This window comes from Entelurus aequoreus, linkage group LG03, assembly GCF_033978785.1.
Source record: "Entelurus aequoreus isolate RoL-2023_Sb linkage group LG03, RoL_Eaeq_v1.1, whole genome shotgun sequence".
NCBI lineage: Eukaryota > Metazoa > Chordata > Actinopteri > Syngnathiformes > Syngnathidae > Entelurus > Entelurus aequoreus.
In genome coordinates this window covers 56,656,417-56,671,065 of record NC_084733.1, presented here as the reverse complement: position 1 = coordinate 56,671,065, position 14,649 = coordinate 56,656,417, and the positions used below count along the sequence as shown (strand labels likewise).

The 14,649-nt window shown below is 39.6% G+C and overlaps 1 protein-coding gene across 3 annotated transcripts in view; it reads right to left on the bottom strand.

Moving 5' to 3' along the window:
- Positions 1 to 471: 471 nt before the first annotated feature.
- The window catches only part of LOC133646659 (signal-induced proliferation-associated 1-like protein 1), a 182,389-nt gene continuing 168,211 nt past the window's right edge, over positions 472 to 14,649 (bottom strand). For all 3 annotated transcript variants that reach the window (XM_062042255.1, XM_062042257.1, XM_062042254.1), the window contains exons 16-21: positions 9,953 to 10,115; positions 9,676 to 9,874; positions 9,467 to 9,601; positions 8,523 to 8,640; positions 5,764 to 5,842; positions 472 to 2,977 (exon numbers count right to left, since the gene is read on the bottom strand). In XM_062042255.1, coding sequence (XP_061898239.1) covers positions 2,834 to 2,977; positions 5,764 to 5,842; positions 8,523 to 8,640; positions 9,467 to 9,601; positions 9,676 to 9,874; positions 9,953 to 10,115 — 838 coding nt within the window. In that variant the 3' untranslated portion in view covers positions 472 to 2,833. The remainder of the gene's footprint in view (positions 2,978 to 5,763; positions 5,843 to 8,522; positions 8,641 to 9,466; positions 9,602 to 9,675; positions 9,875 to 9,952; positions 10,116 to 14,649) is intronic.

Below are 14,649 nucleotides of genomic sequence, written 5' to 3'. Positions count from 1 at the left end.
TACATAGATACATACACACACACACACATATATATATATATATCTTTTTGTAAGCTGTACCCCATTGAGACCTTATTTATTGTGCAATATAAAACGTGTTATTTTCAATTATTTAAACAGTACATATATACATACAGTATATTTCCAAGTTGTATGCTGCATGCTGACTGACACGCTTATTAGTGCCAGCAATATCCATAACATGCCAGAATAAATCAGTGTCCCTTTGCAAACTCCTTCTGGTTGTCTCGCCAAGACGTGACATGCATCATCAAAAAGTTAAATTCTTTACTTGATCGTGCATTACCGTGCTTATTTTATTATTCCAAATTTTGTCATATGGGAAAAACCCAAATTTCATCAATCAAACCTGATTTTAATGACGTTTTTACAAGCTATTTTGCAAATTAATCTAATGTCGTGGTCAATCACTTTGTCTTATTCTAAACAAAATGCTCATGTGAGTCAAAGTATAATTCAACAAAATATCTTTAATAGATATAAACATTTGTACACATCACAAGTGAATGGATGGAGAGTCACATGCTGTCACACGTGTCAAGGATGAAGGGTCAGGCGGTGGTTTTCATTTATGTTTTTGTTGTCCTGCTTTTCTTACATAATCCTCCTGCAAGCTGGACAATGAAGAAAAATGACTTCGAAATGACTAAACAAAGTGACAAATTTTGAGGAATAACAAATTGTCTTGTTTTAGAGAGAAGAGGGAACAAGGCTTATAAACTGTTTCAGCTCAGAACGACGTAGGAGAACATGTAGAGGGACACTATCATGAAGTTCGTACATATCCTGTATATTAACCGTCATCTTACACCAGGGATGTCAAACTAGTTTTCATCAGAGGGCCGCCTGTAACAGTGAATAATGTATTAATTTTCCTCTGGATTTCATTATTAATTATATAAATTTGTTTTAAGTAGACTGTCGATTTTACAGTACAAACTTTACATTTACAACATTTTACTGTAAAATAGTGTTTTTTTTTGTTTTACAGCATTTTACAGTAAATGGAAAAAACAGTACCACTGTTTTTTGGTTTTGGTTTTTACAGAAAAAGCCGGCAGCTTAGTTGCCAGAATTTTTGCGTTAAATTTACATTGTTTTTTACAACATTATATTGTTTATGGAAAAACACTACAAGTTATTTTTTTATTCTGGCAACTTAGCTGCCAGTTTTTCTACCGTTTTACACCGTTAAAAACAACAACCGTAGATTTTACAGTCAAAAACTGGCAGCTGTAAAGAACAACGTAAAATGTATTGTCATTTTTATGAATTTGATGGGTAGTTTGCTGTAAAGTTAAGTATTTGTATTTATTTTTTAATTTAGACAAAAAAATGTTTGGAAAGTATGATACTTTTTTGTAATATTTGTTGCAATATTGGATACTATTAAAGTTTAAAAAGGGATGCAATTTCAAACAGTACATATATTTTGTCTGTCAAAATGAAAAAAAAAAAAAACATTTAGTGAGAAAATATTAAGTACTTTATTGACACATATCATTTCCAGGTGTTTGCGGGCCAGATAAAATGATGTCGCGGACCAGATCTGGCCCCCGGGCCTTGAGTTTGACACCTGTGTCTTACACTATCATTAAGTTCGGACATATTCTGTATATTAACCGTCGCAATGAAATGTTAGGGATCACGCTCAAGCATGCGGTGTTCAGTTTCATGTAATAGTTTTACATGTTTTGTACAACACAAGGTGGGACTCCCAACTACAGCAGCAAAAAGCATTTTATTTTTAGGAAACTTATATGTTGGAAAAATAAATACAAAGAAAAACATTTGCACTATAATCTTTGATATTCACCGGGCCTATTATTTGTTTTTTTTGTTTTTAAATCATATTAAGATTTTTTTTCCACACCAAAAAGTGGGAATTAAAATAAAAAGGTTAGTTCTAATTAGTATTATATGTTCTTATTAAAGTATATAATATATTACTTGCCTGTCTATGAAATAACAACAATGACAGCACAATTCCAGTTAGTATTTCTTACTAGTTCCCATAGAAAAAGTCCAGCATGTCCACCCAAATTTCTATGAGAAAAATCATATTCCCCACTCTTTTGCAACCCTACTCTCAATCAATTTAAAACCATCTGCTGTTCAAAAATAACTTGAATATTTCTGTCATATAATAAATATATATATATGTTTTCGGATGAAAAATTATATTATTATTATTGTCATTTGTGTGTCGTACATGAAGATCCAAACTTGCGTACGGCTCTTATTTATTCATAAATATTATTTAAATATCTTCAGGACAAAAGAAAAAATAAGTGTTGTACATTTACAAGACCTGGAATAAACGACAATGAGCAAAATTATTTTCTTGGCAGCCACAATCTGACTTTTCTTTTTTTTTTTTTTTACAAAAGATAGTGTTTGGATCACGTCGGGGTTTACTGTACACTTGTAGCTTGCAGTGACACACGTACAGTATCTTACATGACCTGACATTGCTTACAGTATGTTCTGTACTGCTACAATATTAGCATATAGCATTACATACTCTCTTTGGGTTCAGTGTTACTGTCACTGAGTGGAATACATCCGATGAGACACGAGGAGTGTTACATTTACAATTTTTCATCTGGTGGACTTCTCCGACATGCACGGACAAGTCCGCTGCCAACTCGTAAGCACGACTTGGTTCCAGCTTCACAAGGTGCTGGAAGACGTTGGCACTGGAATGATGTAAACCCGAGGAGCAAGTGTCCTTTAAGAGCGTGTGTGGATCCTCCGTGAAGGACAAGATGGCGTGTGTACAAGTTTTAGTGGTCAAACTTCCTGTGCTTGGTCAGTTCATGTCGATGGTGTTGAAGACCCATTCGGTGAACTTCTTGAGCTTGGCTGAAGCACTGTAAGACTCCTCCAGGAGGCGCTGATTGTCCTCACGTAAACCCTGGATCTGGATTTGCAGGGAATTCTTGGTATCCTTCTCCTGCTCGTACAAGGAAAGAAATACGACACTCAGCATGTTTTGCACTGGACCATTTTAGTAGTAATGTGCTTTTAACTGTTTCCTGTTAGTTTACAGCTGGGGGGGTGGGGGGGGGGGGGGCTGCGGGCTGCATTGCATCGCTCCTCCACAGTTACATTTCACAAATAATAGAAAGCAATAGAAATACTCGAAATTAGTGGAAAACAAACATGTGCAGTTGCTCCTCTTGGGTTACATTCGAGAGGTGCCCATGAGCAGGTGCACACGCACGCAATGTTTGTTTTGAAATTGGGCCTAAAGCATGCACGCTTTGCACACTCGATTTTTGCAATTGCTCCTCCACAGTCACATTTCACAAATATTAGAAACAAATAAAAAGAGTCCAAGTTAGTTTACACACTGAAAAATGCAATCACTCCTCCACACACAAAAGAGAGAGCAGATGAGGAATAGTAAATGCACAACAATTTAATGTAAATAAGATAAATACGACTATTTAGTTAGTGAATGATGATTTTAATCATTATTTACCACACTTCCTTCTGGTCTAGATAATATATATTGGATATGCTATGCTATAAATTTTGCTTTACAGCCACTTTTCTAATCTACTTTCTGAGTGTTTCTACAAACGGCTGCTTTGACCAGCATTTGTCTCACTGCCTGTTGCACTTCGGTGTTACTGTGCACATGTCCGTGAGAGTTTAGCCGCTAATCAAGTTTCATACTAGCCCATGTTGACAACACAGTCCTGTGTAAAATGTGGACAAACAAACATGGCACTAGAGTGGAATCTCAATTTACAAACGCCTTTTTTGCGTCCTTTTCGGTTGACAAACCTTTACATTGCGCCAAATATGCCTCTGTGTGCGAACCATGTCTCGGCGTATGAGCGCTTCATTCATTCATCAGGGGCTGCCATTTTGGTTACATCACTTCCTGGACATGCGAGCACGACTATTTTGAAGAGGTGGAGCCCACTACATCACATCCTGTTTACGTCCTGTACAAGCCTATTTCACACTTCTGACATTTTTATTTTCACAATTGTAGTGCTAGTGTCAGAGCTGTGTCCATTTGTCTTAGAGATCACTTTGTGTCATCAGAAACGCTTTTAAGTGTCCAAACCCTCACAGTCTCGCTTTATAGCTTCAGGTTGCGTGACAACCACTTTGAGCTAGCGTTTTAGCTAGTTAGCCTCCGACACTTTCAGTTCGAGGATTTTATCAGCAAAGGGGGTTTTGTTCCGCAGAAAGTCTTTAATTGTGATGAGACTGAATAAGATGCCATAGCAGGCCTTTATTACAGTGAAGGAGAAGGCACTACGGGGACATAAGCCAATGAATGATCACCTCACACTGCTAGTTTTTGCCAACACTAACAGTGACTACGTGAAGCCACTGCGATTTAACACTCCGAAACTTCCGGCATGTTCAACAATGGCACAAATATGCTGAAGAAACAAGTCTATGTCAGAAAACTAACAAATGTAGCTGAACTGCACCAATTTTGTCAAGAGGAGTGGTCAAAAATTCAACCAGAAGCTTGCAAGAAGCTTGTGGATGGCTACCAACCAAACCTAACCCCCCCCCCACCCCTCCACACCCCGGATTGTAAATAATGTAAATAATTCAATGTGATTATCTTGTGTGATGACTGTATTATGATGATAGTATATATCTGATAGTATATATCTGTATCATGAATCAATTTAAGTGGACCCCGACTTAAACAAGTTGAAAAACTTATTCGGGTGTTACCATTTAGTGGTCAATTGTACGGAATATGTACTTCACTGTGCAACCTACTAATAGAAGTCTCAATCAATCAATCAATCAACCAAAAGCGCCTTATTGCAGTGAAACTTGCCAAAGGACATGTAACCAAATATTAACATTGCTGTATGTATACTTTTGACCCAGCAGATTTGGTCACATTTTCAGTAGACCCATAATAAATTCATAAAAGAAGCAAACTTCATGAATGTTGTTTGTGACCAACAAGTATGTGCTCCAATCACTCTATCACAAAAAAATAAGAGTTGTAGAAAGTATTGGAAACTCAAGACAGCCATGACATTATGTTCTTTACAAGTGTATGTAAAATTTTGATCGCGACTGTATATACATAAATACATACATATAGTGTCTTCAAAATCTGCAGTCTTTGCTGAAATAGGGACTTTTGTCAAGGCTAGGACCGATTATTCATGTTTACATTGGTTCTTATGGGAACCCTGCTTCACTATACAAACTTTTTGGTTTTACGACCCATGTTCAAGAACCAATTACGTTTGTAGATCGAGGATCCACTGTATTCATTTTATAGACATCAGGGCCGACGGGAGGGCATGAGACGACAAGGAATGACAAGGGAGACTGTAGCCAACAGTCTCGACACAGCACAAGGGGAGGAGCCTGGCCGACAGCAGACACTAGGACGCCCACATAAGTACCTCATTTAATCTACGATTTGAGGCTTTGGCAGCGTTTAACATGAGTATCTAACGTTGTAGTAACATTTATATGTCAGAAGAGAGGAAAATCATCATAGGTCCACTTTAATAAAAGAAGAATGTATAGAACTGTTCTACGTGTGTGTTACAAGTACAACTACAGATACTACTACGACAATGCAGTGCAACTTTTGATCTGGGATGTTTTCTAATTAAACCGTTTTGGGCTGCATTTAAAGCAACATCAAATTATTGCTGAAATTTTCAATGTTTTTCATTCTCGATGGCTGCAGTGGCCTCACAAATACAAAAGTGAAGTCAGTCACTTTACCTTTTTTAAGTCTTCCTGTAGGGTCTTCACCATGGACTCCAGCTGGCTAACTTTGCCCATTAGAGTGGCTGGTGTCTCTCTGTGGGGGAAATCAAAACATAAACTCATACTCTTGTAGTAGTTTTCAAAACAGACAGCTGTTGAACATGAAAGGAGCGTTAACTAAAATATGTTCCCATACATTGGCCAAGGGAGTTTATGTACTCATCTGCAGAGAGTACTTGACCTTTTCTTTAGGAGTTTATTAGGAAGCATTAACTATATTTATGCAACTAAAATTAATATTTTTTTCAGATTATCTAAGAGGCAGTTGTTGCCGCTTATGGTTTTCTGCCGGCTCTGCACAGTATGGTTTGCTGCCGGCTCTGCTGCAGACAGGAAGGCCCTGCAAAGGGTGACCAGGACAGCGGAGACGATTATCGGCCGCCCTCTGCCCTCCCTAGAAGGCATTGCTAGCTCTCGATGCCTGATTCTGGCAGACAGCTTTCACCCTGATCATCACTTGTTCAACCTGCTGCCATCAGGGATGAGATTTCAATCACACAAAAGCAGACAGAGTTGAAAACAGTTTTTACCATGGGCTTTTAAGGTATTGAATCTGTCTCAATAGCTTACACTGTTGCACTGCTGTTCGTACTGGTATTCATTTTTAACAAATAATGTATTGTTTGTCTTGTATTTTAACTGTACGAACAGAGTAACCACCTGTACTTTTGTCATGGTCTCATGTTTGATGAAGTTATATTTTAAATGTAATATTTTATGTAAAACCATACCAGTAAATACCTAAGTTATTCATCTGCAACTTTTATTTCGTCAGTACAGACAGGATGAAAAATACAACAATTTTGTTGTGAAGGCTGGAAGTGTGCCTAATCGATATTATGCCTTGTGTATGAATGTTCTCATTCATTCAGGTCATTGTAATTTTAGGGCATTCAATCTATCGCATCTGGACTGTTGGTTTGTCTTAGAAGGCGTTTTGCCTCTCATCCGAGTAGGCTTCATCAGTTCGTGCTCATACACTTCGATTGGTCAGATCTAGTCTAGTGGTTGGTGCCAAAACCCCAAATATTTATACTCCAAAAGCCATGCAAACGAGCAATCCTACTGTCAAAGCCAACAACAGTCATTGAAGTGTAATTTCCCCTTGTTAGCATTGAGGTATTGTGTGGCAAAACAATCGCTGTGGATCTACTACTACCAGTACACAATAGTTTGAATCCCCCACTTTAGCATTCCATTCAGTTGTAAACAAATGGCACAAATGTGACCAGAAAGTTTCTAACTCCTGTTATTTGTTGGAGGCTAAATTGCTGAATCTTTTAGGCATGGTTAAAAGGACAGTGTTGTATGTGGGAGACAGGTGGTGTCGCAGACCACCTTCTCTGTTCAGGGATGTTTTTTCAACCTTGAAATAGATGGCTTCCCTCACTCCTCTTTCGTACCACCTGTCCTTTCTGTCCAGAATCTGTCATTTTTTGTTCTCAAATGAGCGCTGTTTCTACCTGAGGTGCAGTCTTGGCCTGAAGAATTTGCCCATCTATGCTGTAGGTGTGCCCATGTATGCAACAAATAACTGGAGTTGGAAACATTCTGGTCACAGAAGGTGAATGGAATGCTGAATGGAATTCTTACATGGGGGATTCTGACTATTTTGGACTGGTAGTAGTCAATCCACAGCGATTGTTTTGCCACACAATAGGAGGGGAATTTACACTTCAACGACTGTCTACATTGACAGTAGGGTTGCTCGTTTGCATCAAAACAGTTGTTTTTCTCACTACGATAGCGACAAACCATTCAGGCACACCCTCCTGGTTTTGGATTATAAATAGTAGTGGTTTTGGTACCAGCCGCTAGACTAGGTCTGACCAATCTAAGTCTATGAGCACGAACTGATGAAGCCTACTCGGATGAGAGGTGAAACGTCTTCTAAGACAAACCAACAGTCCAGTTGCGATCGATTGAATGCCCTGAGATATTATGCCTTGTGAATAGATATTGCAAAATGTAAAATATATTGATCGAAGTGATTATCTTACCTAGCTCAAGGTAAAAATGCACACTTATTCAACAACAAAGTCACCAAGTTGCATTACGCTGCCCATCGTTTAAGATATAAATATCCTCATTCATCAGGTCATTGTATTCTCAGGGCATTCAATCGATCACAACTGGACTGTATTGTTTTTCTTGGAAAATGTATCGCCTCTCATCCAAGCAGGCTTCATCAATGCTCGTAGAAGTTGATTGGTCAGATCTAGTCTGAGCGCTGGTGCCAAGTCCCAAACAATTTACACTCTAAAAGGAGGAGGGTCACATGCCCAGTCAATGATTAAAGTGGAATGAAATATAAATTGAATGCCACTATTTAAGGACATAAAGTAATGCATCTGTTGATGTGTTTTGTTGGGGCGGCGTAGCTCGGTTGGTAGAGCGGCCGTGCCAGCAAATTGAGGGCCAGGTTCGATCCCTGCTTCCACCATCCTAGGCACTGCCGATGAGCAAGATACTTTTTTACCCACAGGTGGGCAAAACACATCAACAGATGCATTACTTTATTTCCCAGTGCCACCACCCAAACGGGTTTAAATGTAACTTAGATAATGGGTTTCACCATGTAAAAGTGCTTTGTGTCACTAGAGAAAAGCGCTATATAAATATAATTCACTTCACTTCACTAATGAACACTACAGATAGTACAGGACATTAGTGGATAAAAATGCTGTTGCCTGGTCGTGACCCAAGCTTCTTACCCAGGCGAGGGCTGCCTTAGTGGGGCTGCCTGAGGCTCAGCCTGCTGAGGACTGATGCCTGCTGCACTCTCAGCCACGGAGCTCTCCTCCTGGGCAGCCAGATAGACCAGTCTCTGCTCTGTAGGAGAAGCAACATACATACAGCAGCGCCATTAGATCAGATAGCCTGAGAAGCAGTGACCTCTTCTGTTGAAGATAGATATTGCATGCAAATCCACTTTGATATTCTTCACCTTAGTTTATTACCACCTTTAAACCAATTTAATGTGCAGTGCTCAATAATGTTACAATACCACCTGTCATTGAAATATGCAAAACTAAAAACTTAATTCATAACTTGTATGTTCTCCTTTGGCCTTCATGGCATTTTGAAAACATCACAAGTCTTTTTTCTGTTCAACAACGCAAGTAAATAAATATAAGTTTGCATCTCGATACATTAAAAATATACTAATGTGTTTCACTATTTTTCTGTTCTTTTTTTTTGGTAAGGGATCATATTTAAAACATACAAACGTACAATAATATGGGTTACAGAATTATAAAAAAAATACTTTATCAATATGAATAAAAGTTTTGGGTGGCGCTCTAATACTTTTTTCTTAAGCATTGTAGCCAACATATATGATAGACTGATTTTATTAGCACACACAAATAATAACAACAATAATATTACCCAGTTAAAAAAACTATTGTAGGAACGGTTAAGAAGACCATAAGGTCTTAAAGGGCTCCCTCGTGGACATTAGAGCTACTCCAGCAGCAGAAACCTTTTTGTTCACTGTATGTGCAATGTGTTGTGCTTAATTATATTGTTATAAAAATATTGTAAGAATACCGTGAGCCAATAAAAATATCCCGCACTTTGGACCCATGATGACTACGCCTGTTTGTTTCTTTTTGGCATTTGGAAATTGGTACTGATCCAAAATACATGGTCCTACCCTCGAAGGCCTTGGCTGCATCGACCAAGTGGGCCCAGTCCAGCGGGCCATCTGTCCTGGTGTCAGGGAGGGGCATAAGGGAAGCGTCCTGCAGCTGCTGCCCTGACTCTGTGCTCTCTGGTGGTGACAGGTTTCCTGGGAAGGAGGAAGCACAAAGTAAAGCCACTGCTAAGATGACGTGTATGCTTCTTTAGCATTATTTCCTTTACCAAGGGATTTGTGTGACGTTCTGCGGCTCGCCACATTGCGAGCTGTGGGGGAGCGCGGCACCGTGGAGCAGCTGAACAGAAGGTCGGTGGGTGTGTCACGTTTGTCACTCGAGATGGACTCCCTCTGCCCGCTGTAGATACTCTCATCTGACAATGTCCTCTGAAGGGAGCGTCGGGTGGGTGTTGGCGCTGGGAAAGGCTTTAATAGAAAAAAAAAACACCTTAATAATCTGATTTTTACATCAAAATCCTCTATATAAATCATCTATTAGGATACCTTCTCATCACTAGACGTGGGGGGAGGGCTATCAAGCATGATAAGCTTCTTCAAGTCCTCCTCCAGGCTGGACTTGGCAGTGTGCCGTTGGGGTGACTGGGAGCCTCGCAGATTGGCTCTGAGCTGAGGCTGACTGACCAGTAAACCATCGCTCTGGTGTCGTCTGCACAGAAAAGCAAAAAAATGAGAGTGGGGCTGCAACGACAACTCCTCTCCTTAATGCCCACGTTTCTCTGACGAATCGACACATGCAATATTACAAAATGACTGTTATTTGTTTTTTTTAGTTTAATTTTCCATCTACGGAAAGTTTGAACATTTGTAGATACATGTAATTTACAACAAGGGTTGAATATAGTTGATTACAACTGTAAGATACAAACAATATCATCTGAAGTATCTCAACAGGTGTATGTAAAGATATAATCTTCTGAAAATGATAAATTGAGCTTTTTAAGTTAAATACAAATACCTTAGATAAGGCAAAACATGTATTTGCCCAATGCTTCTCACTCTACATGTCTATGAATGTTCTAATTCATCCAGGTCATTGTCATCTCAGGGCATTCAATCGATCGCAACTGGACTGTTTGGTTTGTCTTAGAAGACGTTTCACCGCTCATCCGAGTAGACTTCTTCAGTTCGTGCTCATAGACGTAGATTGGTCAGACTTAGTCTAATCGACTCCGCATATATATCACAAATGGTATTGTATTTATTCAAACAATCATAGTAATAATAACAACAACTTAAATAAAAAATACTTATAAATTATAACAGTAATTAATGAAAAGTAAAATGCATTTATGTATTAATAAATGTATTGTATGTATTACAAACTAAGCCTAAATATTTTCAAATACTTATTTTAAAAATATTGAAAATAGATACAAATTTAAGAATAACACTCAAATAAATAATTCAACTAAAAACGACAAATAAAACAGCTAATAGCAAATTAATATATTAAAAAAACCTACAAAAATGAGCAAACACCAAAAAACTAATTCTTGGCCTCTTATAGATAAGGAATTATTTGGTTTTGATCATATGACAGTTTTACAAATGTATTATAAGGAATTCTCAGCAGTATCTCAGCAATATAAAAAAACACATGCGTATGTGTTTTTGTGTTTAAATAAAAATGTTAAAAACAACTCATGTTGAGGGTTTTTTAAGACAAAAACATGACAAAAAGTACCTCAACGTAGGGCTGGTTGATATGGCCTTTTTTTAATATTGCGATATTTTAAGGCCATATCGCGATACACAATAAATATCTCGATATTTTGCCTTAGTCTTGAATGAACACTTGATGCATATAATCACAGCAGTATGATGATTCTATGTGTCTACATTAAAACATTCTTCTTCATACTGCATTAATATATGCTACTTTAAAACGTTCATGTAGAGAAGGAAATCACAACTAAAAAAAATCACAATTTTTTTCATACGTTGTTGATCTGGAAATGTTTGCCTCGGCATTTTGATGGTGTGGGCGTGTGGCACCGAACGGAGATGTTGACATGTGAAGTAAGCACCCTTCATTCTCTAGCAGGTGACTTTTCAAATGATGCTACATATTAGCAGTAATGCTACTTTTTATAGCAACGCTTTTGCCCCACACTTGACAAATTACGGTCGTCTGTTCGACATATTCCCACTTGAAGCCAAACCACCGCCAGACGATGGACTGCTGTTTTATGGGGGAATTAATTATTCCTTCATTTGTTACCAGATTCACACCTTCTCTCTCTCGTATTACCACTCGCACGGCTGCGCTAGCATCACAGCTAACGTTACCCATGCTACTACCTCTTTGCTGCGCGAGGGCGTATACGTATATGTGACGTATGACGTGACAGTATGTGACGTGTGTAAGAAGGTGCGCTTGTCTGTCTGTGAGAAGGAGACACAGGAAAGAGCGAGGAGCGCCTGTAGTGTAATGCCAGCAGATAAAAGCAACTGCGTGAAAATGTATACTCGAATATCACGATATGGTCATTTTCTATATCGCACAGAGACAAACCCGCGATATATCGCGTATATGGATATATCGCCCAGCCCTACCTCAACGTATTTTGAGATACAGGTCTCTCTGGTTTTGGCTTTGTTTAAGTTGCAAGCATGATTTGAGTTACAAGCATTACTGCCACTGGTAGTAATTGTCCACAGCCCTCCGAACACCGGAACTGAGAACGGTAGCGAGAAGGACGACATCAACTGAATCAGAAACACAACCCAGTAAAAACATGTCCTACCGTGTAGCAGACTCAGAGACAGCAGCCCGACCGCAGTGCCGTCATTCTGCACCACTTTGAAGCAGATTTCGGCTCACGTGCCAAAACATCCACTGAGCAGATATTTATCCATGAAAATATGAAGAAGCTGCCGAATCGTCTGCCCGACATGTTTCAATTAGTTTTTTCTACAAACTGAACAAGCGAGCGTTAGCTTTGCTCACTGGGTCTTAGTCCGGATTTCCACTGAATGTGATACGGTCATGGAACAACACCTGCACAGCGGCAGACTCGTTCCGTTTTTATTCGTCAATGTGTCCGTTTCCACCGCCCGCGAAACATCACCGACATGCTGTTAATGTTCTGCATTCCAGTGCTAAATATACACAGAGCTTTTTTATTTTGTGAACGCCGCAACAAATCTGTTCAATTTAGCTAAAATATGCTTGTGTTGGACAGGAAGTCATGCACAAACACAAAATAAATCATCTGATTTAACTTGAAAATAACATTTTCAAGGCCGATCGTATTTTACACTTCGATACGTCCTAATCGACCCCCTTACCTGTGGTGTTCCTCAGGGGTCAATCCTGGGTCCCATACTCTTCCTACTGTACTTTAGGTGAAATCCTGGTCAAGCACAATGTCCCATTCCACTGTTATGCCGATGATGTTCAGATCTATTTACCTCTTAAGGCCACAGGACAGGTCGCACTTCAACCACTGCTTGACTGTCTGACTGACATTAAAGCATGGATGAGTGCTAACTTACTCAACCTTAATGAGAGCAAGACCGAGATAATCATCTTCGGTGATACATCTCCAGTCTCGTTTGTCAGTGCTCTAGGTCCTCTGGGTGTAAACATCCGGTCCTCCGTGAGAAATCTCGGTGTGATCTATGATAGTGCCTTCAAATTCACCAAACAGGTCAGCTCAGTGGTTAGTACCAGCTTTTACCATCTCAGAACCCTAGCAAAGACCAAGGCCTATCTCTCCCAGAGCGACCTGGAGACTGCTATCCACGCCTTCATCACACACCGGCTAGACAACAATAACTCACTGTACGCTGGCATTGATCAGGCATCACTCCGCCGTTTGCAGCTTGTGCAAAACGCGGCTGCCCGTCTCCTCACCAGTACCAAAAAACGCGAGCACATCACCCCACAATACTTGACTGAGCTGCTGCATCACCATACCTCGTCTAGAGCCTTGAGGTCAGCTGACCAAATGCTTTTGGCGGTCCCCAGATCCAGGCTAAAGACCAGAGGGGACAGAGCCTTTTCCGTTGCCGCCCCTAAGCTCTGGAACAGCCTTCCCCTCCACATTAGGTCAGCCCGGAGCCTGGGGGTCTTCAAAACTCTCCTTAAGACCTACCTCTTCTCGCTGGCCTTTGACCCGAGCTGAGTCCGCCCACTAGGCCACCATTTCTAGTCCCCCCCCCCTCCCACCCCTTTGCTTTAGTTGTATTTTTAAATTTGTCGCACTTTTATTATTATTATTTTTTATTCTGCAAATTTTTAAAACTTTTTATTCGACCCCTTTTACCGTATTGCATTTGCACTATCTTGTTTAGCACACTCATTGTTTATGTTCTTTGTTTGTTTTTTTTTGTTTTTTGTTTTGTTTAGTATTTTTTTGTTTTTTGTTTGCTCCATGCTTTTTTAACCTGTAAAGCACTTTGGTTCAATCTAAAAAGTTGTTGAAAATGTGCTATATAAATAAAGTTGACTTGACTTGACTTGACTTGACTAATGGGCGGGGATTTTAAACATAATTTCACCTCAATAACACAAATGAACATGGTGATTCTGGAGGTCCAAAATTAAAGAATAATATACAGGCATATTCTGGGCAGCTATATGGGCATGGACGCCTGTGTCAAATACCAGCTGATACGGGGACCGGGAAAGCAGGGTAGTGGTTGTTGTGATACGCTTGGCAGGGATGATGTTACTGCTGTATTGTTGCTTGCTGCAAAAAATAAAGTTGTTCATCAAGGCAAAACTGTCATCTGTGTTGCCGTTCAGCACCTGTTATTAATGGCAGGCCGAGTTTTTCTGCTTCTGTTCCACTGGATGGATTGAAGATTGTTTGTGGTTGCTTTATTACAAATTCCCTTAACACGTGATTACGCGCGTGTATTCGAGATCACGTAAAAGTCTGCACTTTCTTTCGCTGCACGACGGAGCCGCTGCATGGCGGTGCTGTTCCATGACAGATTTGTTCTGTCATGCCCAAAAGGGCCGCTTGAGTCCAGTCCTGAATGCTGTACATTATCATAATATTAACTACTGCAGTTGTTTGATTACATTTAATTGTATTGATTTTTAAACCGAGGATGTCGTTGTGGCTTGTACAGCCCTTTGAGACACTTGTGATTTAGGGCTATATAAATAAACATTGATTGATTGATTGATATTTGCTACCTTAACTTGCTACACGTTAAGGCATGCT